This window comes from Carassius gibelio, chromosome B16 (genome assembly GCF_023724105.1).
Source record: "Carassius gibelio isolate Cgi1373 ecotype wild population from Czech Republic chromosome B16, carGib1.2-hapl.c, whole genome shotgun sequence".
Taxonomy (NCBI): Eukaryota; Metazoa; Chordata; class Actinopteri; order Cypriniformes; family Cyprinidae; genus Carassius; species Carassius gibelio.
Window position 1 is genome coordinate 11,298,367 of NC_068411.1, and position 25,875 is coordinate 11,324,241.

At 35.8% G+C, this 25,875-nt stretch overlaps 1 protein-coding gene across 3 annotated transcripts in view; it reads left to right on the forward strand.

Annotated features, from left to right (window-relative positions):
- LOC127974920 (serine/threonine-protein kinase ULK4-like) overlaps positions 1-25,875 on the forward strand; it is a 62,964-nt gene that overhangs the window by 2,584 nt on the left and 34,505 nt on the right. For all 3 annotated transcript variants that reach the window (XM_052578513.1, XM_052578511.1, XM_052578512.1), the window contains exons 2-3: positions 5,127-5,293; positions 16,962-17,054. In XM_052578513.1, coding sequence (XP_052434473.1) covers positions 5,129-5,293; positions 16,962-17,054 — 258 coding nt within the window. In that variant the 5' untranslated portion in view covers positions 5,127-5,128. The remainder of the gene's footprint in view (positions 1-5,126; positions 5,294-16,961; positions 17,055-25,875) is intronic.

Below are 25,875 nucleotides of genomic sequence, written 5' to 3' on the forward strand. Positions count from 1 at the left end.
GCACTAATTTTCATTCTAAGGTGAACTAGCCTTACTCTTTAAGAGAAAAGATAAGAACATTAATATTAAGAAGAATTTTATTTATTTTATAAGAATGTTTCATGAATCCAGTCCCAGAACAAAAATCAGTAAGATTCAAAAATCTAATTTTCAAATTCAAAAATTTCTAATTTTTGAAAATAAATAATAAATCTTTTAGTACGTAAATATTTGGTGTTGTTTGATTAAAAGAAAAAAAAAAAATCTTTAATAAATATGTGCTTTTAAAATGTACAGTTGCTCCCTTCCAGAATACAAGCTAAGAAAAATGTATGATGTACAATGCACTGAAGAAATTTTGTCCAATCAAATGTTTTCTAGAGCAAGAATGCTACCTTACCATATATTATAAAGACCAAATATCAAAATTTTCAAACTGCACGTTGTCACAATTACTAAAATGTAAATGGTTTTAACAGTACCGTATTTTCCGGACTATAAGTCACACTTTTTTTCATAGTTTGGCTGGTCTTGCGACTTATAGTCAGGTGCGACTTATTTATCAAAATTAATTTGACATGAACCAAGAGAAATGAACCAATAGAAAACATTACCGTCTACAGCTGCGAGAGGGCGCTCTATGCTGCCAGAAATGCTGCTTAGTGCTCCTGTAGTCTACACTGTAAACATGCGGCTGGAGACTTATAGTCCAAAAAATACGGTAACTTATATTACTACAGAAATGTTACAGTTTTATATTATTTCTAAAATGACAAATCAGTTCAACTATATCTGTGGCTGTGAATTGCGGTTTTGCTCTATGATGTAAACTATATTAGTTATGTTAAAAAAAAAAAAAAATGGCACAGACCTTTTCACCCTACTTCCTGTTTTCAATAGTAAATGCACCAAGACATTGAGGGAAACTGTGCTCATTGTGTTCATTTAATAGGCCTTTCAGTTACATCTTCATTCTGCATTCCTCTAAGACTCCAATTCAGCTCACTTTGAATGCATAGTTTTTCTTAATAACAGGAAAATGCAGAACTTAGCTCCACCTGTAGTAGCAATGCTATTTGTATAGAAAAATACTAATATTAAAAACTGTGTGCACCCACCATTGCAGTCTATAACTGCATGCTTCTAGTGATGTAGGTGACAGATCATGCCACATAGACACTTTGTAAAGAATGGAGAGATGAGCATATTTAATCTTAATATTTCAACAATACTGAGAAAGAAGGCCATGATAAGGTGAAGGTAAGGGTGCTTTCATCTTTTGTGGAAAATCATCTATTTCATGTGTCTTTTTTTAAGGACTTTTCATGTTTTGTATCTCAGACTTATATTGTAAAAAAAAAATGCTCAGAAATTACTATATACTGTAGGAACAAGTGCAGATTTGTGGTTATTTTTATTGTATAGTGCACTTAATGTAGAAACCCAAGGTCTGCCATTCATTCTGCTCCCCTGAATTAATTAAACTAAATATTAACTAGTAAGTACAGTGGAGTTAAGTGTAAAAAATAAAATTATTTCTCATTCCCTTTTTCTGCATCCTTGAAGTTAAATAATGGTAAAAGGTTTAAATGAGAATACTTCAGTATTTCTCTTAGGCAGTGTTCGAAATGTGTCAAAGGGTCCGTGAGTCTTTAATATTAACTTCTTGTTTATTGAACTGTTGTATAAAATCAAAATCACATGGCACTCTTCGTGTGATATTTATCAACTATATAAAATAATATAAATATATTTACTGCCCCCATATCTTGAATTTTGGGGGCATTCTAAATGCATTTTATTATACTGAGTCATGCAGTGAAAGAACACATTCTAAATGAGAACAGTCAGTCTAGCTAGTGTTGAAGCACTCATAACTCCTCTTATAACCAATAAAGCAGTGTATTATAAATTAATCTCTAACTTACATCATACGCACATCTGCACTTCGTTTTTATTATGAGGGAATTCGTGAGTTTCAGTCTGAACAAATCTCTGGGGTTTCAGCGATGACTAATCTGAATGCCTCTGATTGGCAGAATCATGTGTGATTTGTTACAATTAGGGATGAACGATAAATATCGGCTGATATTTAATGCGCATCTTGTCAGTAAAGCCTGTTCTGTAATCAGTGGTAATTCTCTACATGTGCGTGATTTCACGTGGAGCAGCATTTACTACAAAGAGCCATTGTTCATTGACAAGCTGCTCATAACATGCGCAAAATATGATCGTGGTTTGGCGCAGCTTGTCCATGAACAACGGCTCTTTGTAGTAAATGCTGCTCCACGTGAAATCACGCACATGCAGAGATTTACCACTGATTACAGATCCGGCTTTACTGACAAGAAATTAAATATCAGCCAATATTGATCGTGCATCCCTAGTTACAATGAGCAACACTGTAAAAACAGGTAAAATTATGTAACATAACATAATATACATAGCAAACATGTAACATAAGCAGATCTAAATTTAATACAGCAATCAAAACTTCATTTTAAGTTTTACTTTTTTTTTTTTTTTTTTTTTTTTAACCAGGGGACCCCCAAGTATATTTTAATTTCCTTAATGCTTATGGGAAATCTGGGACTCCCCCAGCAAGAAGAACAGCAGAGTAGTGGTAGAAAGGTTGGAGATGGTATTAAAGCAGCTCAGTTTAAATGTATTGTATGAATTGCCCTTTAGTATAGGGTCCAATTCACAGTGATAACTAGTTGCTTATTATTAACATATTGGCTATTTATTAGTGCTTATAAAGTACATATAATGCATGACATCCATAATCCTACCCAATTCCCTAAACTTAACAACTACCTTATAAACTATAAGTAAGCATCAAATAAGGAGTTAATTGAGGCTAAAGTTATAGTTAATGGTTAGTTAATAGTGAGAATTGAACCCTAAAATAAAGTGTGACCGGAATAAAAAATATGCATGTACTTTTACAACACTGTACTATATTGTATTATATTACCTGTATTATTACACTGTATATATATATATATATATATATATATATATATATATATATATATATATATATATATATATATATATATACTAGTTAACGCTAATGCGATGGTGTTACTAATACAGCGTCTATGGGAATGACGTTAAAGGGGGGGTGAAATGCTATTTCATGCATACTGAGTTTTTTACACTGTTAAAGAGTTGGATTCCCATGCTAAACATGGACAAAGTTTCAAAAATTAAGTTGTACGTTTGAAGGAGTAATTTTGTTCCCAAAATACTCCTTCCGGTTTGTCACAAGTTTCGGAAAGGTTTTTTTGAGTATGGCTCTGTGACACGTTAGATGGAGCGGAATTTCCTTATATGGGTCCTAAGGGCACGTCTGCCGGAATAGCAGAGCACTGAAAGCACAACAAGCATTCACTGATCAGAGCGAGAGCGTCGCGAAATGTCACAAAAGGAGTGTGTTTTTGGTTGCCAGGGCAAGACAACCCTGCACAGATTACCAAAAGAGAAACAGCATTAAGGGACCAGTGGATGGAGTTTATTTTTACAGAGCATCAACGGAGTTGTGCAAGTGTTTTTGTTTGTTCCCTGCATTTCGAAGATGCTTGTTTTACAAACAAGGCCCAATTTGACGACGGATTTGCGTATCGTTTATTTCTTAAGGATGATGCAATCCCAATGAAAAAGGGCCACGATCGTGTGTTGGAACCGCAGGCGGTGAGTAAAACTGCTTAAAATATCTCTGCCTCCTTGTTAGTGCGTCCACCTCCCATGCCAGAGAGGTTGCTCGTTGCTGCTGCTGCTCTCGTTCAGTTTCAGCCTCGGGATCTCATTCTGGATCATAAATAAACAGCTGATGGTTTTTCCCTCACAGTAATGTCACAGCTTCCACATGCTCTCAACGCAAAAGCCTACTGGTGCTCGTGATTCTTTAGCTCCGCCCACACGTCACGCCTCCAGCCGGTCGTGTTTTTCCGGGAAAAATCGGTACAGACTATCTTTCTCTTATGAATATAATAAAACTAAAGACTTTTTGGAGTTATGAAGGATGCATTACTACTCTATAGGTACTCAAGATTAACAGGATATTGAGTGAAAACGAGCATTTCATCCCCCCCCCCCCCCTTTAAATTTGACATAGTTCTCTTCTATTTGCCATTATCAATATCTCTCTCTTTTTTCTTTCTTTTTTTTATATGAATGAAAACACTATTGTGAAAAAAAATGTCAGAGGTGTGTTAAATTAGGATTTGTTTATGTGGGGCAGAGAGAATTTAAAGGGGAGAATATATATGCAAAATATTAAGAGTTGTTTTTATAGATTTGCATTTGTAATTTATTTTGCTTTGAGAATTGTGATTTGTTTTGCATGGCCACCATAATAATATATCAAATTAAATTAAATTAAATTAAATTAAATTAAATTAAATTAAATTAAATTAAATTAAATTAAATTAAATTAAATTAAATTAAATTAAATTAAATTAAATTAAATTAAATTAAATTAAATTAAATTAATGCATTTAGCAGACGCTTTTATCCAAAGTTACTTACACTGCATTCAGGCTTTCGATTTTTACCTATCATGTGTTCCCAGGGAATCGAACCCCCAACCTTGCGCTTGTTAAAACAATGATCTACCACTTGAGCAACAAGAACACTTCTATAAGACTGTGGCTGTCAAATGTGGCTTTACCAAGCTCTGCCGCTTTGGCCCAAGCAGATATAAACAAAACACTAATGGCTATTTAAAAGGGGGGGCGGGGCTGTTTAATATGTCCCACCCTGTCTTCCTGTTTCAATTAAAATTATTTCACCTGAGAATAATGCTGCCTGTTTCAAGGCAGTCTAGGGGACCTTTAAACAAGTCACTTGTTAAATGTCTTTGCAGAAAAGATGCATGAACTACAACTACATTTTGTACAAACTTGTCTTATGCATATTATATGTTCAGAGATAATACAAGGAAAATGTGAGGAAAAGTCAAGGTAATTCAAATAAAAAATTAAAAAGCAATGTTCCAGTTCGGTAATATTTATTTTCAAACTCGTTATTCCTTCGTGTAATGTGATGTGCGATCTTAGGTCATATGGGTTGTGTTTGTGTCCATCAGATGGACAGTCAGAGCAGATGCATAGAAGAATTTTTTTGCATTTATCTCTTCTCAGGTATGATTGCGATGGTGTGTAATGTCTTTGTGGAAGTCTCTGGTGTGAGACTGGAGAGAGAAATGCTTTCAGGGCTGAAGAGCTGCTCTTCTCTGCTCCTCTGTCTGCTGGACATCATCCACTGCCTGCTCAAAAACCTTTCGTCTGTAGTCCGACTGGCCCTGCAGGTAACATTTCTCTCTATTTCAGTTTTGATTAGCTAGCAAATGTACAAGTTTATGTGTAGTCAAAGCATTTGCTGATTTGTTGCATTCAAAGAAAACAATTAAAAGACAGACTTTATGCAAAACAACTGATGTAAGTTAAATAGAAATATAAAAAGACAGAATATACGGAGTTTATAAATTATTAATAATTTTGTTAAAGAATGTTTCCCTGATGTCTGTGTATTATGTTAGAGGGCAGCTCAATTTCATTTTGGTCTAATTATAGTGAAAAGAAAAGACAAAAATCCCTGTTCACATGGATCTACAAAAACTCTCTACAATGCTTGCCCTGGCAGTTGGCAAAGTCAGTTTGTAAAAAAAATAAAAATAAAAAACGATACACCAGTATACATACGTAATGCATAATGTCATCGTTTTCACAAATTTGCATTACCATGGTGTGATCTATATATGCAATTTATACTATAAATTCTACAAAATGTATTATTTTACAATGTATTTCATTAGTACACCAATAGATTTTCTACACAAACACAAACCCATTTAGATTTACTGTAAAGTACATTATACTCCGAATCTTTACTCCCCACATTTTCCTTAGATGTGAAAATGATCTTTGCAGACAGATACAAAACATTTCACATGCAATTTGCACTTTTCTAAGAATAACTTTTGGGCAGAGTTTGCACCTCTTTCTTTTTCTGGAGCCTCAGCTGTACTTTCCTGTGGATTTTCTCTGCTGAATCTGAAATGGCTCACTGTCTGAGTAGCTTCTACACTTCTTTAACAGTCACAATGTTCTTCATCAATTTTGATGAAGAACATTGTGACTGTTAAAGAAGTATTCCTGTGCATGAATAAATTATTATCAAGCATGTGTAGTATGAATGCAATTTGAATGTACATTGTCTATAGATATAGAGTGAGTTGTGTCATTTCATCACTATTAACGGCTCTAGGTGCATGGCCTATGGATCGTCAAGTGTCCATTGGATTTGAACTACTGTAGTAGCAACAATAATAGATCATCCAGGTATTTGTTTTGCCGACTGTTTTAAGAATATTGTGAATTCAGTATCTAAAGCAAATTCTTGGCTCAGAGCAAAAAAAAAATATATATATATAATAATAATAATAAATAAATAAATAATATAAATAGATTCTATAGTGAGTCCAAACTCCTTAGGAAATTAATATGGGTCGGTTTGAGCCCCTTTATGCATTATTGGGTTAGATTTCCTATCCTATGACGATGGATATTTTATTTTTAATTTATTTATTTTTTCTTCATGGAATGGATTGGATCGAATATCAAATGAATAAATATTTATATTATTAAAATATTTCCAAAATCTTAGCTTTCCATGACAATTAGTTAAGGTCAGGACAAAAAAAAGTTATTTTCTATGTGGGTCATGTATTTGGCATGTGTTGGTGTATTCATTGGATATTTTATAGAAATTGCCTTACAATTAAACATTTGGCTCATTTTTCAGATTTTTACTTATCAGTTACTGGACCTCCACATCCCACTGGCAAAAAGGGCAGTGGGCGAGAAAGCTGATTCTAATATTTCCGGCTAAATTCGAACAGGAGTTTTATAAAGGGCATTTTTAGGTCCCTGCGGCTTTTAGCTCTCAGTATATTTACAGTAATGTTAAATTTTTTCTTTGGAATTGATTTATAGTACTAGATTATAGTAGTGTGATGAGTGAGTTATGTGGCTAGCTCCTAATGTGAATATGTGTAGGGTTTCCTCGGATGTGGATCTTTTCTAGAAGATCATGGTTGTGGTTTTATTGAAGTTGACTGGTGGTGCTCTACTGTAAATCCTGTTCAGTGTAAGACAGCAGATGTATCTGTACAGAACATCTGTTTGATTTGGTGCTGTGTGAAGTGAGTACAGGGGCTGCAGGTTGCTCCACAGTGGTTCCACCTTGTTCATGTTGATGCACATATTGAATAATGTTGGGCTTCAGCTGTAACAATCATTCCACTATCCTGAGAAAAGGATTTTGTTCTTTTGTTGCTATTTCTTTATTCCATGTTCACTATCAGTGTGGATTGATTTAATAAGGCAGTGGTTTTCCCCCTTCACACCATCACTTTCAGTAATTTTGGAGAAGAGTTCTTGGTGCCAGATAGAATAAATCCATTTCTATTCCAATGTTTATTTGTTTGTTTTCTGACTTTTTAAGTTCCTTCAAATACTTAATTAATATTTTTCACAGATTAACACCTGGGGCCCTATCATACACCCAACACAAGGTGCAGCTCAAGTGTGTTTGCTAGTTTCAGTCCAGCACTGTTCGCATTTTCCCGTCCCGTGCCACGTCGTTTAATTCGCAAATGCATTTGCGCCCATTTGTGTGCCCATGGGTATGCTGGTCTAAAAAAGAGGTGTGTTTGCTATTTTAAGGAGCTGAAAACAGACTGCACCATAGACCAACTCAAACCTCTAAAGTCTAAAGTCAATGGTGCAATATTTTTAATTTTTTATTTAAAGAGCACAATGGTAGAAAAATGCGCCTCTGGGCGGCTCCACAGTGCGCGTTGACTTTGCTTATTACACACAGGGATGCGCATCACACAATATTAAAAACTTATTACAGGATTACAGTGTTAAAGAATATTATTGTTCAGGCTACATAAATATAAAAATTTAATGATGGATAGTCATTGCATGTAATAGAATTAGGCTACCTATTTGCAGTTCAGCCTATTACTACTTAGAATGATGAATACTACTTATAATTCTACTTCATCCCACGCCTTCTTCAGCCCGGGAAGCTTTGGTGGATTCCTGCTTGTCCCGTAGATGATCTGCTCGCACGCTTTAACTTCGCACATGAGCAGATCAGTTTCTTCGCTTGAGAAGCGTTCAGCTTTTCCGCCAACAATTTCCGCCATGTAAATAGCGATCTGCCATGGCGCGAGCGCATCTCGCTCTTAAAGAGAGTGGGAGATGACACTCTGATTGGTGTATTGAACGTTACGCCAATTAATCATTAAGAGAATAAGGACAACCCATTGCAAAAATAAAAAATATTTTTTTTTTTTTCTAAAACATAGTAAATGCTCTGAAAAATTAGGAATCTTTGTTATAAATACTGCATTATTACAAGTACAGACACAGACTTTCCCATTCTTATTGACGGTGTAGTCATGCTTATTTATTTGGAAAAGCGAAATGTTGTCATTTATAAAGGACATCTAATTTATTCATACATTTTCTTCCCCGTGTGTCTGTGAAGTTAAGCCATAATCCCATTCTTTCATTTAGATCCCCAAAAACAAGCACATTTCCCTGAGCCTGGAAATGGCATGTCTCTTTTTAAAGTGCATAAAACATGTCTTCACTGTAGTGGGGGGCTCTGGCGGTGCAATATATATGCTACATAAAAAGGTGTCTTGTTGTGACAGGAAAAGTTCTTTATGGAGTTTTAGCCAGATTTTTATTGTGTCAGTGTAATGTAGAATTTGTCTGCCTTAGCATAGATTTTTGTTAACATTTATTCTCTTTAATTGGGAGGACAGACTTTCTCTCTCATATTCTTTATTGGCCTCTGTCCTTCTTACTCTGTAGTTCTGTCTCCAATTTCAATTGTGTTTAAATTTATGAATAAGGCTGTTTGTGAAAAAGGCTATCCAACTGTAGTCTAAGCCTCTGATGTGCCATCCATGGACTTTTACTGCCTGTCTGATGCATATTGCACACACACACACACATAAAAAAGACATTTGGCAAAGATCACAAGGTTTGTGTTATTGAATCTGTGAAATGTATTTTTAAAAGAGAAGAAAAATAGACTTTTGTTTGGTAGAAAGCACTGTAGCTTTTACCAGTTACCAACTCTTTTTTTTTCCCCCACAAAATATAGCAATAGGCCTATAGCATGACAAAAGTTTTCATCGGTGTTGCTGTTATTTAGCCTCTCTAATGAGCAAAAACCAGACATACTCTCCTAAACTGTCCACTCTATCATATGGCATTTGGAAGAAAAATCTATTTTAATTAAATTGTAAAGATTTTAATTCATATGCGTATATATATATATATATTTTTACTGAAGAATCCTATAAAATAAACTGTTTCCAAAAAGTATAAAACAGCACAACGGTTTTTAAAACAGATGATAGTAATATTTATTGAGCACCAATTTAGCATATTAGAATTATTAATGATTGCTGAATATTCAGTTTTGCTATCACATCAATAAATATGTGACGTTGGACCACAAAACCAGTCTAAAGTGAAGAAATTGAGATTTATACATTATCTGAAAGCTGAATAAATAATCTGTCAATTGATGTATTGTTTATTAGGTTCTGGCAATATTTAGCAGAGATACAACTATTTGAAAATCTGGAATCTGAGGGTGCAAAAAAAAAAAAATACTGAGAAAATCGCCTTTGCAATTGCCTTTGCAATGCATGTTACTAATCAAAAATTAAGTTTTGATATATTCACAGCAGACAATTTACAAAACATCTTGATGGAACATGATCTTTACTCAATACCCTAATGATTTTTGGTATAAAAGAAAAATCGATCATTTTGACCCATACAAAGTTTTTTTGGCTAATGCTAAAAATATACCCCAGTGAATTAAGAATTTGGTCTGGGTCACATATATTAAAATAGAAAACAATTTATGTAAACTGTATTAAAGTAACACTTTACGAAAAGGTCCTGATTGTTAATATTAGTTAACCACATGAACTATGAAAAATAATTTGGTAACACTTTAGTATAGGGTCCAATTCACACTAATAAGTAGTTGCTTATTAGCATGTCTATTATTAACATATTGGCTGTTTATTAGTGCTTATAAAGTACATATAATGCATGACATCCATAATCCTACCCTTTACCCTAAACTTAACAACAAACTTATAAACTATTAATAAGCAGCAAATGGAGTTAATTGAGGACAAAGTCACAGTTAATGGTTAGTTAATAGTGAGAATTGGACCCTAAAATAAAGTGTGACCAATAATTTCTAACACTTTACTTTAAGGTGTCCTTGTTACACATTACATATACTTACTATTATAATAACAATAAATTATGCATAATTATATGCAAGTAACCCTAAACCCAACCCTAATACTAACCCTAACCATACAGTAAGTACAAATATAGTTAATTAATATTGTTCAGTATGTAAATGTATTATTACTCTCTACAAGATCAATAAATTGTAACCAGTAATCCTAAAGAATTGTTTAATCTTATTAAATGTTGATTCCAACATTCAATACATAAATAAAATCAAAGGTTTTATCTATCAGTGTTCTTTAATGGGGAAGAAGGGGAACAATGAACAGCTGTATTTTTATTATCTAACGTTAAAAAATATTAATACTCGCTGTAACAAATGCAACCTTGTTGTAAAGTTACTGAGAATACTTTCAAACTGTGTTGGGGGTAACGAGTTACAAAGTAACGGATTACAGTAACTATATTACTTTTGTACAATATGGTCATGCAGAATATGCTCTTTATAAGTACTAAAAAAAGCCAATATTTTATTAATACACATGCAAATAAGCAACTAGTTAATAGTGAAAATTGATCCCTACACTAAAGTGTTACCAAAATAATGTCCCCTTAAATATTTTTTATGTAGTTATTTCAAAAGTTCAGCTTAACTGTTGTTTAACAATCAGAAGCCTGGGAAGCTACTGTATATTTAAGCTGAAGAACTTCATGCTGATATTCAAAAGTCTGATAAACTGTGCTGTCACTCAGAGAAATGAATATGGGGCTGTCACTCCTTACTGCAGCACTTACAAAGGACGTAAATTGAGGGTATACTAGGTCAAAATATGTATTTTTTTTTTTCTTGTATAAATGTATGCACATGTATGAATTATTCAGTAAAACCTAGTTATCACATATCACTCCACCAACAGGAATGATGTTGATAATGCAATGCATATTCATATATAGCTAAACAGCTTTAGCCTGATGTAGCTTTCTAATACTATTGTGCATATTGTGCAAACGTTACTAGGTCTACTGCCATTATGTCATGGAGACAAAGAAGCTGTAAGATTGGATATAACTTTGCATGGTCAGTGATTCTGTTGATCCTGTCATTATATGGTCACCTTCCAAAAACCTTTACGACTGTAATAATATATTTAATATTTCTCAGTGATTGCTGTCTGGCCCAATATGTTTTACAAATGTAACTACTGATATAAGTGATGTATCAAATGTAAGCCTTACTGGAACCGAACTGGGACCGTTGTAAAGTCAGGAGGTTTTAGTTTTTTTTTTGTTTTTTTTAGGTATAGCTCACCTTCAGCTGGTCCACATTGGCTTGCATAGTGTTTTTCCCCCCATACAATGGAAGTCAATGGGGACCAACTGAAGGTGAATTTACCCTTTTAAGGGAAAATAATATAGAGCTCAACTAGTTTTAAATTCAGATTATTATTTTAAACACTATTGGTAGTGTTTCCACCGGGGAAAATGTTGACATCATTTCCCATACAAATGTTTTCATCTGTTTTGCCTCTAACCATTTCTTTTGCATAAATGATAGATGGGTCAGAATCTATCTATCTATCTATCTATCTATCTATCTATCTATCTATCTATCTTCTTGAAAAATAACAGATTTTGTCGATTTTTTGAGGTATCAACATATGACATAAGTCTATACTACAGAAAATTTTCAAAGGATGTAGCTTTTTGCAATAATCAATAAAATGTCAAAAAAGAAAAAAGTGTTAAAAAAATGTATAATAATAATTATAATAAAAATCCACTAAATACTCTTGTAAATATCTTGAGAAATGTTGAATGTAGGGATTATTGGCATAAGCCAAACAAAATGAAACATGTAGGCCTATTTTGTCATTTGTTTCACCATTGCATTAAATAAATTGCCACATTGTGCTTTTTACTGTTTTGTCCTGCTTTTCAAATAATAATAATAATAAAAAATATATATATATTAATAATCATTGCAAAACCGCAATTAAAAATTATTTTTATTTTTTTTAACATTCTCTCAGACATACAATTCTCTCAACAAAGCACAATTTAACTTGAAATGAATACGTTTTTTTTTTACTGAAGTATTTTTTTTTTACTGTTGTAGGGTTATCATCATGATTGTTGTTGTCTTTTTTTATCAACAGAACAACAGTAAAATTACAATACTAAAATTTACAGTGCCTTGCGAAAGTATTCATACCCCCTTTTTTTCTTCTTTTTTTTTTACATTTTGTTATGAAGCAGCCTTATGTTTAACTGCTTTTAATTACTTTTTTCCACATCAGTCTACACTCCATTCACCATAATGACAAAGCAATAACAGAATTGTCACAAATAAATTAATTTATAAAAAAAAAAAGAAAAAAAGTACATTGCATAAGTATTCATAGCCTTAACTAAATATGGAGCTGAAGAACCTTATGCCTCAAGTCTTTTTGGGTACGATGCGACAAGCTTTGCACATCAGCATTTGGCAATTATCTTTCATTCTTCTCCTTGCCTCTTCACCTCTCAAGCTCTGTCAGGCTGGATGGGGTCAGACACACATTTTTAGGTTTTTCCAGAAATATTTGACAGGGTACAATCCCAGGTTCTAGCTGGGCCACTCAAGTACATTTACAGAGTTGTCTATAAGCCAAACTTGCTGTGTGTTTAGGTTTATTGTCCTGTTGGAAGGTAAACCTTCTGCCCAATCTGGGCTTTTGACTGCTCTGGACTAGGTCTTCATTAAAATGATTTATTTTATTCATTTTTGTATTTTGTGTAATGAAATGTGTTTATGATGTGTTTAAGGGAAGTCGTGGCCTAATGGTTAGAGGGTTGGACTCCCAATCGAAGGGTTGTGGGTTCTAGTCTCGGGCCGGACGGAATTGTGGGTGGGGGGGGTGCATGTACAGTTCTCTCTCCACCTTCAATACCACGACTTAGGTGCCCTTGAGCAAGGCATCGAACCCCCAACTGCTCCCCGGGCGCCGCAGCATAAATGGCTGCCCACTGCTCCGGGTGTGTGCTCACAGTGTGTGTGTTCACTGCTCTGTGTGTGTGCATTTCGGATGGGTTAAATGCAGAGCACAAATTCTGAGTATGGGTCACCATACTTGGCTGAATGTCACTTCACTTTTTTTTTTTTTTTTTATGATGTTTAAAGTTCAAAAACACATTGTTTCTCCACTATGCCCCGCCTTCTGAAAAACACAACTGTCGAGTGCGTTGTGATTGGCCGATTACCTCAAGCGTGTGACGGAGTGACGAGACATTAAACCCTATTATAAATGTGATATAAACATGATTTCTAGTCGTGTCCTCTTTTGGAAGGCCAAACAAAGTAGTTTTGCTTTATCAACAAAACGGCATCACTCACAGTGAGCCGACGCATTCTATGAAGGAGCTTGTGGCAACCACATGTGGTGACCCTGGGCTGGACTCCACTTCGCCCATGGTGAAAGCCGATCCAGCGATCCACAGTGCAAAGTTGATGTATTTTCTCAGCAACCAGCACGGATCAGCTCCAGGCATGATGAAGCAGATATCATCTTCTTTTGGAAGACCAAACAAAGTAGTTTCGCTTTCACAACCGAACACACAGCGCCTATACAACATGGCAGTGGCAGCAACAACAATACTACAACGAGAAAAAAAAACATGCTTTCTTTCTTTGCATGAACATCTAGACAACCGTTATGCAAATCTTCCCAAATAGTGACGTAGAGATGTGGGGGCGAGTTAGAACGAGCTGTTTTAGGGGAGTGTGGACGAGTCCTAACTTTTATAAAGAATATCTCTTTGGATTTTAGACTTTAGTCTTTGAAACTTTATAGATCTTCTTTTATGCACCAAGAGCTTGTGACACTTCAAGAGAAGGAAAAATTGAAATTGCATCATATGACCCCCCTCAATATTTTGCTGCACTGAGCGTTCCTTCTACTCTAACGAGTCCCTCAGTCCCTGCCGCTGAAAGACAGCCCCACAGCATGAGGCTGCTACCAGCACACTTTACTTTTGGGATTTAACTGCAGGAGATGAGCAGAGCTGGTTTCCTTCAGACATGATGCTTAGAATTGAGGTTCATCAGTTTAGAGAATCTTGTTTCTCAGTCTGAGGGTCCTTCAGGTGCTTTTTTTTTAAATACCAAGTGTGTTTTCATGTTTCTAAACTGAAGAGAGGACTTAGTCTTGCCACACTGCCATAAATCTCAGATCGGTGGAGTGCTGCAATGATATTTGTCCTTCTGTAGATTTCTCCTATCTTCACATATGATCATGGAGTTCAACTAGAGTGACCATCAGGTTCTTGATCACCACATTAACCAAAGCCCTTCTCCATCAGTTGCTCCGTTTGGCTCAGTTTTATGAACACTTCCCCCGATGTGCGGCTTGACACAAACCTGTTTCTAAGCTGTACAAGCAGTTATTTTGATATAAGTGCTTGATTTTTGCTCTGATATGGATTATCAGCTGTTAGACCTTTTATTAAGACGTGTGCCTTTCCCAAGCATGCCCATTTAATTGAATTGAATGCTCCTGAGCTATATTTCAACTGTTCCAGACAACACAAGGTTTTTTTTTTCTTTCTTTCTTTTTTTAATTTGCAAAGATGTTAAAACTAGTTTTTTGCTTTATCATTGTGGTGTGTGGAGTGTAGATTGATGTGGGAACATACATATTTAAAGCAGTTTAGCATAAGTCAGCAACATAACAAATGAAGGGGTATGAATAATTATGCAAGGCACTGTATTAATGTTGGAAGTTGTTAAATGATGGATTTGTTGCTTTTTCTTAGCTTTTATTTTGGCAGAAACCCACAGGAAGATCTCAGTGCTTGTTTTTGTTGAAGAAAATCAGCTTTTACAAAATGATTTACAAATGATTATCATGTTTGTTGCAAATATCACATTTTCACGTTTTAAAAAAAATCTTTACATCTTCAGTAAAAAAAAAAAAAAACTAATCACATCCCCATTTATATCCCCATTTTGTCCAGTGTTGGAGTATTATACAAATTAATAATATAATCAATCAAATCAATAAAATAAAAATACTAATAAAAATAAAAAGTTACAAATATTTTAATTTTATTTATTTTTTTATCCGGATGTCCTATCTTAATTTTTCTTGGGCTTTCTCGGTTGTCATGTCAGAGTCAGCTTAATCATCTCATGCTATTTTTCTCGTTCCGGTAGTTATACATTCATATTTAATTTCCCCTCTCTCACCCTCGCCGTCCTATCCTCTTGTTTGTCAACATTTCTCACTCTGTCGCCCTCATTTCTTGAGCTGTTCTCCTCGTTTCTCTCTCTCTTTCGTTCTTTCCCTACACCCCCAGTCCCCCCGTCCTCAGGGAGCGCTTGCCTGCTACTGTCGCCGTAGGCATGCTTTTAGGGGGTTCATGTCTGGATCCTCTCCTCACTGATGATTAGATTGTTATGCAATGACAACTGCTATGCAGATACCAGCAGCATACATCCAGCCACTCACTCCGAGTGGATCCACCACACCTTTTACCAATAATTACTCACCGTGGACATCTTTGTCAGAGTTACCGAGCGCGCTCGTTCGTGCAAGCGTTCGTGTTCAATTTCCAGCACTTTGACGTGTAATAGTTCCCATTGCTATTTTTACCGGTGTGCTTCAGCAGCCCCGTAGTAAACAGTGCTTTAAAGTCAGATATGTGGCACACAGGACTCACAGGAAGTCATTCCCCTGTCAGTTCCTCCTCAACCCTCATTATCCACCCAAGGCCTTTGTCTTTCACTCAGTGTCCTTCCATACATATTTATGCACGGACATTGCAGAAAAAGAGCTTTTAATGGAATTCAGTTCTCAGAGAGAAAAAAAAAAGACAGCGACAGAAAGAGAGAAATGCAAAGCTTATTAAAAAGTGTCCGTGCAACCCAAATTCATTTGGGTGATAATGATGAGCGAGACGTTCCCGAGCACTTTTCCCACTGTGCTGACTGTCCTTCCCTCTCGCGTTCACGGTTTCTCTCACGATGTCAGCCCGAGCTCCATCATTAATATTTGAAATGAGTGAAGGGAGTTTAATTGTGAAAAGCTGCAGTCCTATTAACCGAAGGCTTGCTGTAATCTCATTGCCCCGGTCTGTCAATCTGCGCGAGGATCCCAAACACTCACATTCACTGAAATATTAGCCAGAATAAGACAACTGGAGACAGAGGCGTGAACTTTTGAACCAGACTCGCTGCACGGCTGCTCTCGCTGATGGCTGATGGGTAACAGAGTTTGCATTTCGGATGCATTTTTGCTGTTGTTGTCTATTTTTTGTCTGTCTCTCTCTCTGACAGCTGTTACTAAAGACTAAGATGTTGTGGCTGTTGGTAGACAGCGAGCTGTACACATTGTTCCATTCCAGCAGCAGGACTGGGCAGTGTGCAGAGACCCCAGCACACCTCTGAGGAGTATCTCTGTTAAAAATAGCACCAGCTTCAAGCTACTGTACTTCCTGTGATGATTACATGAACAGAAATCTCTCAGACACTCAATCCTCTGCTGCGTTGGGTCTTGAGTTCTCTTTACTAAGCATTCCCCCGATGACTGACTGTCCTCATTTTCTTCCATTTGTTTCCTCTGCTTTCTCTCTCTTGTTTTTTCTTCTCGATCTAATAATGCTCTCGCTCTCTCTTTCTCTTTTTTGTAGAGATCAGACAGTAATGAAGACACTGAGGCTGCAGAGGAACTACTGCTCATCAATAAGCCACTGACAAACCTAAACAACCTCCTCATTCAGCTGGTCAGTCAGTGTGTGTGTGTGTGTGTGTGTGCGCGCGCACTATGGTCCATACTAAATTTCCACCTGTTTTGTGTTTAGCCAATCCTTTTACACAAATTACAGGTGGGCCAGGATGCTCTACTAGTCATCCAGCTACTGACCAGTCAGATACTCTATAAGTCAACTTGTGATTATTATTGTTATTTTTTTTTTCTTGAGGGTTGGACAAAATAATCCAAAAATAATTGAAATGATTAACAACAAATTTTGTATTAAACTGGCAGAGCTTAGGGATGGGCGAATATATCGATAATGAAGTGAGTATCGAAAGTATCGATACTCAAATAAAAAATATTGATACAAAGTTGTTTTCATTTAACAGTGATTTTGTTTTTTAAACAAAAAAACAATGCCTACAATATGCCTTAAATTGGACAAATAACCTATGTTAGCAAATAATTGTGTGGAAGGGATTTTCCCTCTCATCTGAACACACACAAATGTTGCAAGGCAGACTTAATCAGTTACAGAGAGCATTCACTCACTTCTGACAGTGCATTTAAATAGAGCTGCGTTTCCCAAGGGTAGCCTATAATAAGAAAGCATTTATGTTTTCGGAAAAGGCAGCCCAGAACAATGCAGAAAAAACATAGGCTATATGTTTGAGTTATTTCACAATAAACCTATTGAAATTGAACCCTAGTTTGTGCAGTACATCTATTTAAATTTGAATGTTAAAAGTTCATATTGCTCATGTTCTATTATGTATTGTTAATATAAATCATACACTCTCCGAATGAAAAGGTTGCATTTTATGCATGCAAGAGCCTATTACTGGCAGTCCCTTATGGCAGTGAAATATGGTAAAGTGAACATAGTTTAAATATAGTATTTGTATATTTCCTTGGTTACCACCACAGTTAAACATATTTTAACTATGTGTAAACCTATGTTGCAATTAAGATGTATTGAATGTTAAATTTCATAATCTAGAAAGTCCAGTTTAGAAGTTCGATATCGATATCGACGATACTGGCCATTAAAAGTATCGGTTTGGTATCGAAAACAAAATATATGGTATCGCCCATCCCTAGCAGAGCTCAGCAGAAAGGGCAGCAATTTATTTTAGCCTAAAAGTATGGATTTTGCTGAAATAGTTGTTGCACATTAAAATTATATATGTAATGGAATTTTAGGATAATAGTAGCTATAAATGGATAATATGTAATTGGATATAAAGGTAAAAAATTGTTTGCATATGATGTTAGCATAAGATTTCTGAAGGACTGTGTGACTGGAGTAATGATGTAAAAAATTCAGTTTGAAAGTCAGCTTTGATTGTTCCTAACTAACTGTTTAACTGTGAATTTAAGTTATTTAAGTGAATATTCAATTATGTTGTGGGATTATTAAATATATTCTAAATCATTGATTCCCAACCTTTTTCAGCTCGCGGCCCACATAACCATACACATATGTTTGCGCGGCCCACTTAAAAAAATAATTAACTGACCCCGCTATTGTCGAGTTAATAACTAAGTACTCAGATGCTAGATTGTTAACTGTATTTATTGAATGAACTAGGGCTGTGCGATATGGACAAAAAAATATGCTTTAACAGTCATAAATGCATTCAGGATTAATTTGAAACATATTTCCAAAAGAAAACTGATTAGAGCTTTATCAAAAAGTTGTAATGTCTCTAGAACAGACATAAGTCAAAATTATCACTATAGTAAAGATGTAACAAAATGTATAGACTTATGGCAAAAAAATAAATAAATCCCGTGTACAGGGACTTTTTTTTTTTTTTTTTTGCCATGCATTGTTCATAGAGCTCATTAATTGTAGTGGTGCCTCAGGTGTTTGCAGTGTGTATACAGTATGTGTATGCGGTCAGCAGCAAGAGCGCATAAATATAACGCGAAAGCACATTAAAATAGTGCACGAGCGCGAATCTCTCTGTTTGCATGCAGATTTCCTTTGCGCTGTCACAAAACCAGATTAATTGCTCAGATACATGCTGCTCTGCGCAGAGAGGTGCGCACTTAAAATGTGTCTTTGTGAACCTGGAGTTAGGCATATGCCCAGTCTGTTCTGTTCTCAAGTAAAAGTAAAGAAGTTAAAATTATGCTCCATGAATATATTTTGTAGTTTTTCCTAATGTAAATATATCAAAACGTATTCTTGATTAGTAATATGGATTGCTAAGAACTTCATTTGGACAAATTTAATTTAATTTTAATTAATTTAAGATTTTCTCAATATTTTGTTTATTTTGACAGATTCCAGATTCAGTTTTCAAATATCAGCCAAATATTGTCCTATCCTAACAATGTATTAAAGGTGCCATCTGTAATGTTTGGCAAAAAAAATCAAGTCATACTCCACATTCCATACCAGATGGGGGCAGTATGCCTCAATAAAGTGAATTGGTCTACTCTAGAGTAACAAACGAGAAACGGCATAGTCTCTATGCTCCGCCCCTACTTTCACAACAACACTACAGCCATAGCCGAAGCCTAACTGTGCGTTCACACCGCCGGCGTCTAGAGCGCCAAAAATCGTTCTTGCCGCTCTGCTCACGCCGCTGCAGAAAGATTTGTGAGCGCTCAGACGCTCTAACGTAGATCGAATGCTTATTTTGTATTTAAAGCGGCCGCAAAGCAAACAAGCTTGTTGATCTCGTGCAGACTAACCACAAGGAGTTATAACCTCATTAAATATTGTTGTGGACCCTTTACTTAAAATGAACATTCTCAGACACCTTGGTCCACGCATCACTTTTAATTTATTTTTTTATGTCCCTGTAGGCAAACAGGGACACATCATAGATTAATACAAACGCTAAACAGCAATAATCAACCTGTCCTTTATTCTGCTTGAGAACTAATGTGCCAACTCTCAAGCATTCACCGTGAGACACACGCAATTGACTCTTTTCACACGCTTTCACGCCACACATCAATTTTTTCACGCACAGAAAAACCACGAAGCAAAGAGGACACGGAGACCAACAGACTAGACAGAGCAGGTTAGTTATGATACATAGGGCTGTGCAAAAAATCTAATGCGATTTTCATGCACCTCTCATAAGTAAAGACGCTCCTGTAATTAGAAGTATATCTCCAGCATGTGCATTCAGATCAGGGTTGCCAGGTTTTCACAACAAATCCTGCCCAGTTGCTTCTTAAAACTAGTCCAAACCTAGCCCAATCGCGTTTCCGGGAGGTTCCCCGATAAAAATTGCTTCCCGGGGTTAAAATATAAATTTTTGGGAAGGGTTTCCCTGGTAAAATTAGCATTTTAGGGGCTAAATATCACGTTATTGGTATTGGGATTGCTTCAAACCGCGGACATGAAAATCAACCGCAGACTTGACAACACTGGTTCAGGTGCGGCAGCAGTTACTGCACAGAGCCTTAGTCTACCGACAACTAACACAAAATCGCTTTCAAAATCGACAAAGAATCGCCTGCGATTTTAACATCGATGTTGTGTAGATTTTCTGTGAATTACGGCTCTGTGTAGTAAATGCCAACCAGTGTTGCCAAGTCTGTGGTGGTTGTTTTTCATGTCCGCTGGTCACAGTGACCCCAATACAAATAACGTGATATTTAGCCCCTAAAATGCTAATTATACCAAGGCAACCCTGCTAAAAAAACTATATTTTAACCCTGGGAAGCAATGTTTTATCGGGGAACCTTCTGGAAGCGAGATTGGGCTAGTTTTGAGAAGCAACTGGGCAGGATTTGTTGTGAAAACCTGGCAATCCTGATCTGAACACACGTGCTGGAGATATACTTCTAATTACAGGAGCGCCTTTAATGATGAGATGTACATGAGTAAAGACATGCACAGCCCTATATAATAAAATGGGTAACGTTAAGTTATAGCTAGCTAATTAATTAACCTCATTTCTTTCAGGTCCATCAGTTGTCTCCAGCGATTAAAAGCAGTGCCGATGTTTACTCTGGTATTCTTATCGGATTTTATTTGTGATTCCGAGCGCGGTTGTTTCCCTGTAGTGGGTGTTGGTCTCTTGCCAAGGGCTTCAGCTATCCTTCCGCTCTCTTCTCTGAACTGAAAGTAGTGGGCTGTACTTTCCACACGATTGACATCAGGTCCAGGTACGCCCTGCGAGTTATTCGTGTATTGCAGGTTGGCTGGTGGTTATGTTGCCCGCATACCGCCTCCCACGGCCGAAACTGGTATTACAACACCTGTCGGGCCGGGGCTAGTAATGCTAATGCTAATTAAGGTTGATATCTCTGCAGCACTATAACTTGACATTTTTTTAATGACATCATCGCCCTTATTTCTTCTCATTCTTTTGATGCGTGTAGGTCATGTTATGGATATTTTTACCTCAGTTTCTGCATATGGCACCTTTAATGCAAAACGTATTTATTCAACTTTCAAAAAAGTTAAAGTGCGTTAATGAAGGCGATTAATTTTTTTCAGTTTAACGTGCTACATTTTTAATGCAGGTGGCGGGGCTAGTGTTGGACAACCCACTCACAACTGCTGTCCAAATAAGTTGTGAGTGTGATGGAAAAAGTTGTCCAAGTGAGTGGGGTGAAAAGTTGTCCAAATATTGTCCTAACCGTGAATAAATGCAAAACTTCTACTCATTTGTCTTCTAATATTGTTCTTAAAAAACAAGCTCATCCTCACAAGTTCCATTCAAGCAGTTAATTTACATATGGATAGTACATACATGGACACCCACCTACAGTTACAATAACTTACATATGGCCTTATACAGTGGCTCATACACTTTTCTTGGCCTTCTGAATGGATAAAATATATATATAAATAATATATATATATTAATCACCATGAAAACTAATATTAATAAAAAAACTACATAACATGAAGCAAAATTATATGGTCCCATGTGGGAACAGAGTACCAAATACCTACCCTTAAATATTTAAGGGATTAAATGCAGTTCTCATGAAATGTTTTAGAATGCTAACTGTGATGTTGAATATCACTATTGAGGTACTTTGAATAACATACATGTTGCTCGGAAACACATCAGAAGCTACTTATCAATTAAATTAAATCTTAAATTATTAAATTTTACACTAGAACTGGAAGGAAAGTTTTGGGAGACAAAGGGGTAACACATCAGGGGCATGAGTCAGACCAAACTCAAACCCAGACTAGTCTGACTGGTCATTCAGACAGTCTACCAATTCTGTTTTGAAAAAATGGAGTTTTTCAAATCCCTAACTTAAATCTGTCAAATAAATCTGGTTCTCAATGTTCTTGTCCTCCAGTACGGAACATAATAAGTCTATAGCGTTAAACATTTAAAGAAAATTAGGGACTATATTTCTTTTCTCCATTATCCGACCTACAATCTACCTTCACCTAAAGTTCACAGAACAATCTGGAGGTGCTACACTGAAATATTGATTGGAATCATCATCATCCATCCATCACCAGAACATTTTCACTTTTAAAAATCAGACTTTGTTTTCAGCATTAATTGTCTCTTGTAAAGAACCCATAGGCCCAAGATGCCTGGAGTCTAAAATTTGTTATCCGGGGGCCGGTTGCATAAACTGATTAGACTAGTATTAAAAATTAAGTCATCTATTTTTTTTTTTCCTTTAAGATTGGTCATACGTTTTTTAATTCAGTTATGAAAAAGTACGACCGATTACCCCTTAGCAACTGCTAGTTAATCAAACTAGTTCTTAAGGCACAGTCTTAACAAAAATTTACACATTTTTACCCAGTCACATATTTCCAATAAATTTAGGAAAACAACCGGGGGAAGACCAAAACAATTGACTTAAACTTTGCTACATTGTACCAGTGGAAGTCACACCTGCCTAACCTGCCTTTTAAGTCTCCACTATGCTGATTCACTCTTAAGCTGTATAACATGGGTTTACAATTTTTTTTTTGTGCATGCCACAGAAGTAAATCCCCTACATTACAGTTTTGGGTGTATACGGAACAGACCATTTTACCATCTCGCACATTTGGTATCCCCTATTTTTGACCAAAGTAATATTACAGTAACTAAAAACGATGTTCAGTGATTCTGTTGCTCTTCAGTCACTTTTGATCTGTTTTAAAAAATTTTAAATCACAGCCACATTGGAATGGTACAAAACTTGGTGACTTTAATGGCATTTGCAATGTGAACACAAATTGAGGGCATGATTCAAGCAGGCTAAGTGGTAATAAAAAATGGTCTTCGGTCAAAAATGACTAACCATAGGAAATGAAAGGGAAATCCAATAAAAAAAAATATTTAAAAAACCCAATGCCTGCACACACACACACAAACAAACACTGCAAATATGTAAACTGCAAATATGTAAAATAAAAGCAATAATTCGACTACAGTGCAGTAAAGAAGTGGACTGCAAAGGGTTACACTTTAAAACATCAAGAGCCAACATCAAGAGACATATTCACTCACACGCACACAAGTGCACACACTCACAGACAAACACACACATACACAATTTCACACACTCAAATTAATTGGTATGTTCATAACCATATAGCCAAAACAAGTCAGAAAACTGAAATCAAATCAGACCCAAAAGTATTAAGCTCAAATAAAACATTCCTGTTCAATTTTGTAACATTTTTATAGAAGTTTTGTGTTACAAAATGCTTTTTCTGTATTCGGAATTAACTGTAGTAATAGTAATTAAAAACAAACACTTTAAATCAACATAAAAAAAATTTTCTAAACCTTTACTAAAAAGCTGTCTTTGAGAATCTCTCTTTATCTCTCTCTCTCTCTCTCTCTCTCTCTCTCTCTCTCTCTCTCTCTTTAGACCCACAACATAATAAAAATAAGTATTTATGACTTCCACTAGTTAGCAGTAATCAAGCTTCACAAATTCGATTTTAAAGGCTTTGACTCCATTTTAACACGAAATACTGCATTAATTGAAAAAGTTATATAAAATATATATCATAATTATCATAATTATTGCATAAATATCAATTAGTACCATGAAATTATCTCAAAATACAAAAGAAAAAAAAAATATTATAGAACAAAAATGTATTACATTGATTTTACTGGGGGGGAAATAAGTAACATTTTAGGCGACCGCTAACTTTTGACTGTGAAGATCACAAGTGTGACTCTGAAATCAGGAGTACCAGAGGATTAATTAGATTACCATTGACAGAGCCATCATGTTTGAAGTGTTCCTATGTCCAATTACTATAAACAACGCTTATCAAGCGTCTCTAGGCTTATTTTTGGGCTTGCATAAAGCAATCCATTTTAAGGAAATAATAAAGAAGACCGGTTGTAGGTGGCAAAATGTTTAAATGTGGCTTATTTCCAAAATAATGTTTTTGTATTTAAGTTTATTACATGTTTGCTCTGATTTGCTGTTTTTGTTAAGGCAAGATCTGGCAACATTGAGCCAAGACATACCTCGTTTCATGTAATTTCTTGCATTACAACTCTAATGCGTGTTTTTATGTACAACATTTACAACTAGTTGTTTGGTTCCATAAAAACACTGTGTAGATTTCAGCAAATTCATTTTTCACTATATGTAGTGAAAAAGTAGGACTGTAGTGACTTAGGAGTCAATTTGGTTATAGAATGGGTGGTTACTCCTGTAAGTTACTGTACGGTGTGTGTACATAACAGCATTAAGCACTGCAAGTGATCTGACAACCAAATTTAGCTAAAGTGTGTACATATCAGTTACATTTCAGATATACATCATTTGTTACATTTCAGAAGTCAGTGAGATACATTATTCTCCCATTTCACTGTTGATGAGCTCTAGTCTTACACTTACAGCAGACTGCTCCATGTGTAGTCTCAAAGGTTCCAGGGTTGACACAATGTCAGACTGAAAAACCCTTCTTGGCTTTAACTGGAACTTTTATTTTTAGAGTGCAGATAATAGGACAGTACAGTCCTCTATAGCATAAATACAAAGATATCAGATCATACCTGATGCCACAAATTGAATTAGTGATGACCATCCTACAAGTAGTAATGTAATTTGCATTAGATTGTTTCGATTGTGTCCAACAGTAATTTCATGATATATAATAAAGAATATGTGATGTGAAATCCATTATTAGACTATAGTAAGTGCATAAGGACCGTTTTTACACACCCTCTGATCTCCATCGCATATTTACGTGTCATTAACCGATCCCCATAATGAATAATGGAGCATCCATTTCAAAAATAATCAATTCAGATGAGTGAGACATTCATAATTGAAAAGGGAGATTTACCTCTCATTCATTTCATGCAAGCCGCAAATTGACAAAGAGATAGATTGAATTTCACCGCCATTGAATGTTGTGTGTTTGCCAAGGTTTTATATATTTCACTCATGAAAGCATATTATGACAGCCAGCCATAGATGAAGACTCTGTACTGCCTTTAATAAGAGGATCTGGGTGTTTCTGGGAGATGCAATAAACAGAAATGCAGTTCAGTATTAGGTTGTGTGGAAGGCTTTGTTGTATTTTATATTCAATTGTTGTAGTTTCATATATTGCACACTGTGTATGACTCTCATGTCTGATAGAGGCTTTCAGCTGACACGTCTAGATGATACTACACTGACAATCCTTCTACTGAAGATAGCGAGAGCGAGCAAAATGAAAGTGGTTGGCATAGTGATGCACTGTGGCATAACATTCTCACAGATGGCAGAAAGACCAGAGACCAGCTCCCCACACACTCCACTCAACTCAGTAACCCTCAGACATGCATCCAGGTTCTCTTGCTCTCTCTCTCTCTCAGTGTGTGTATGTGTGTGTGTGTGTGTGTGTGTGTTTGAGTGGCAAGCTGTGCCCACATGACCCTCAA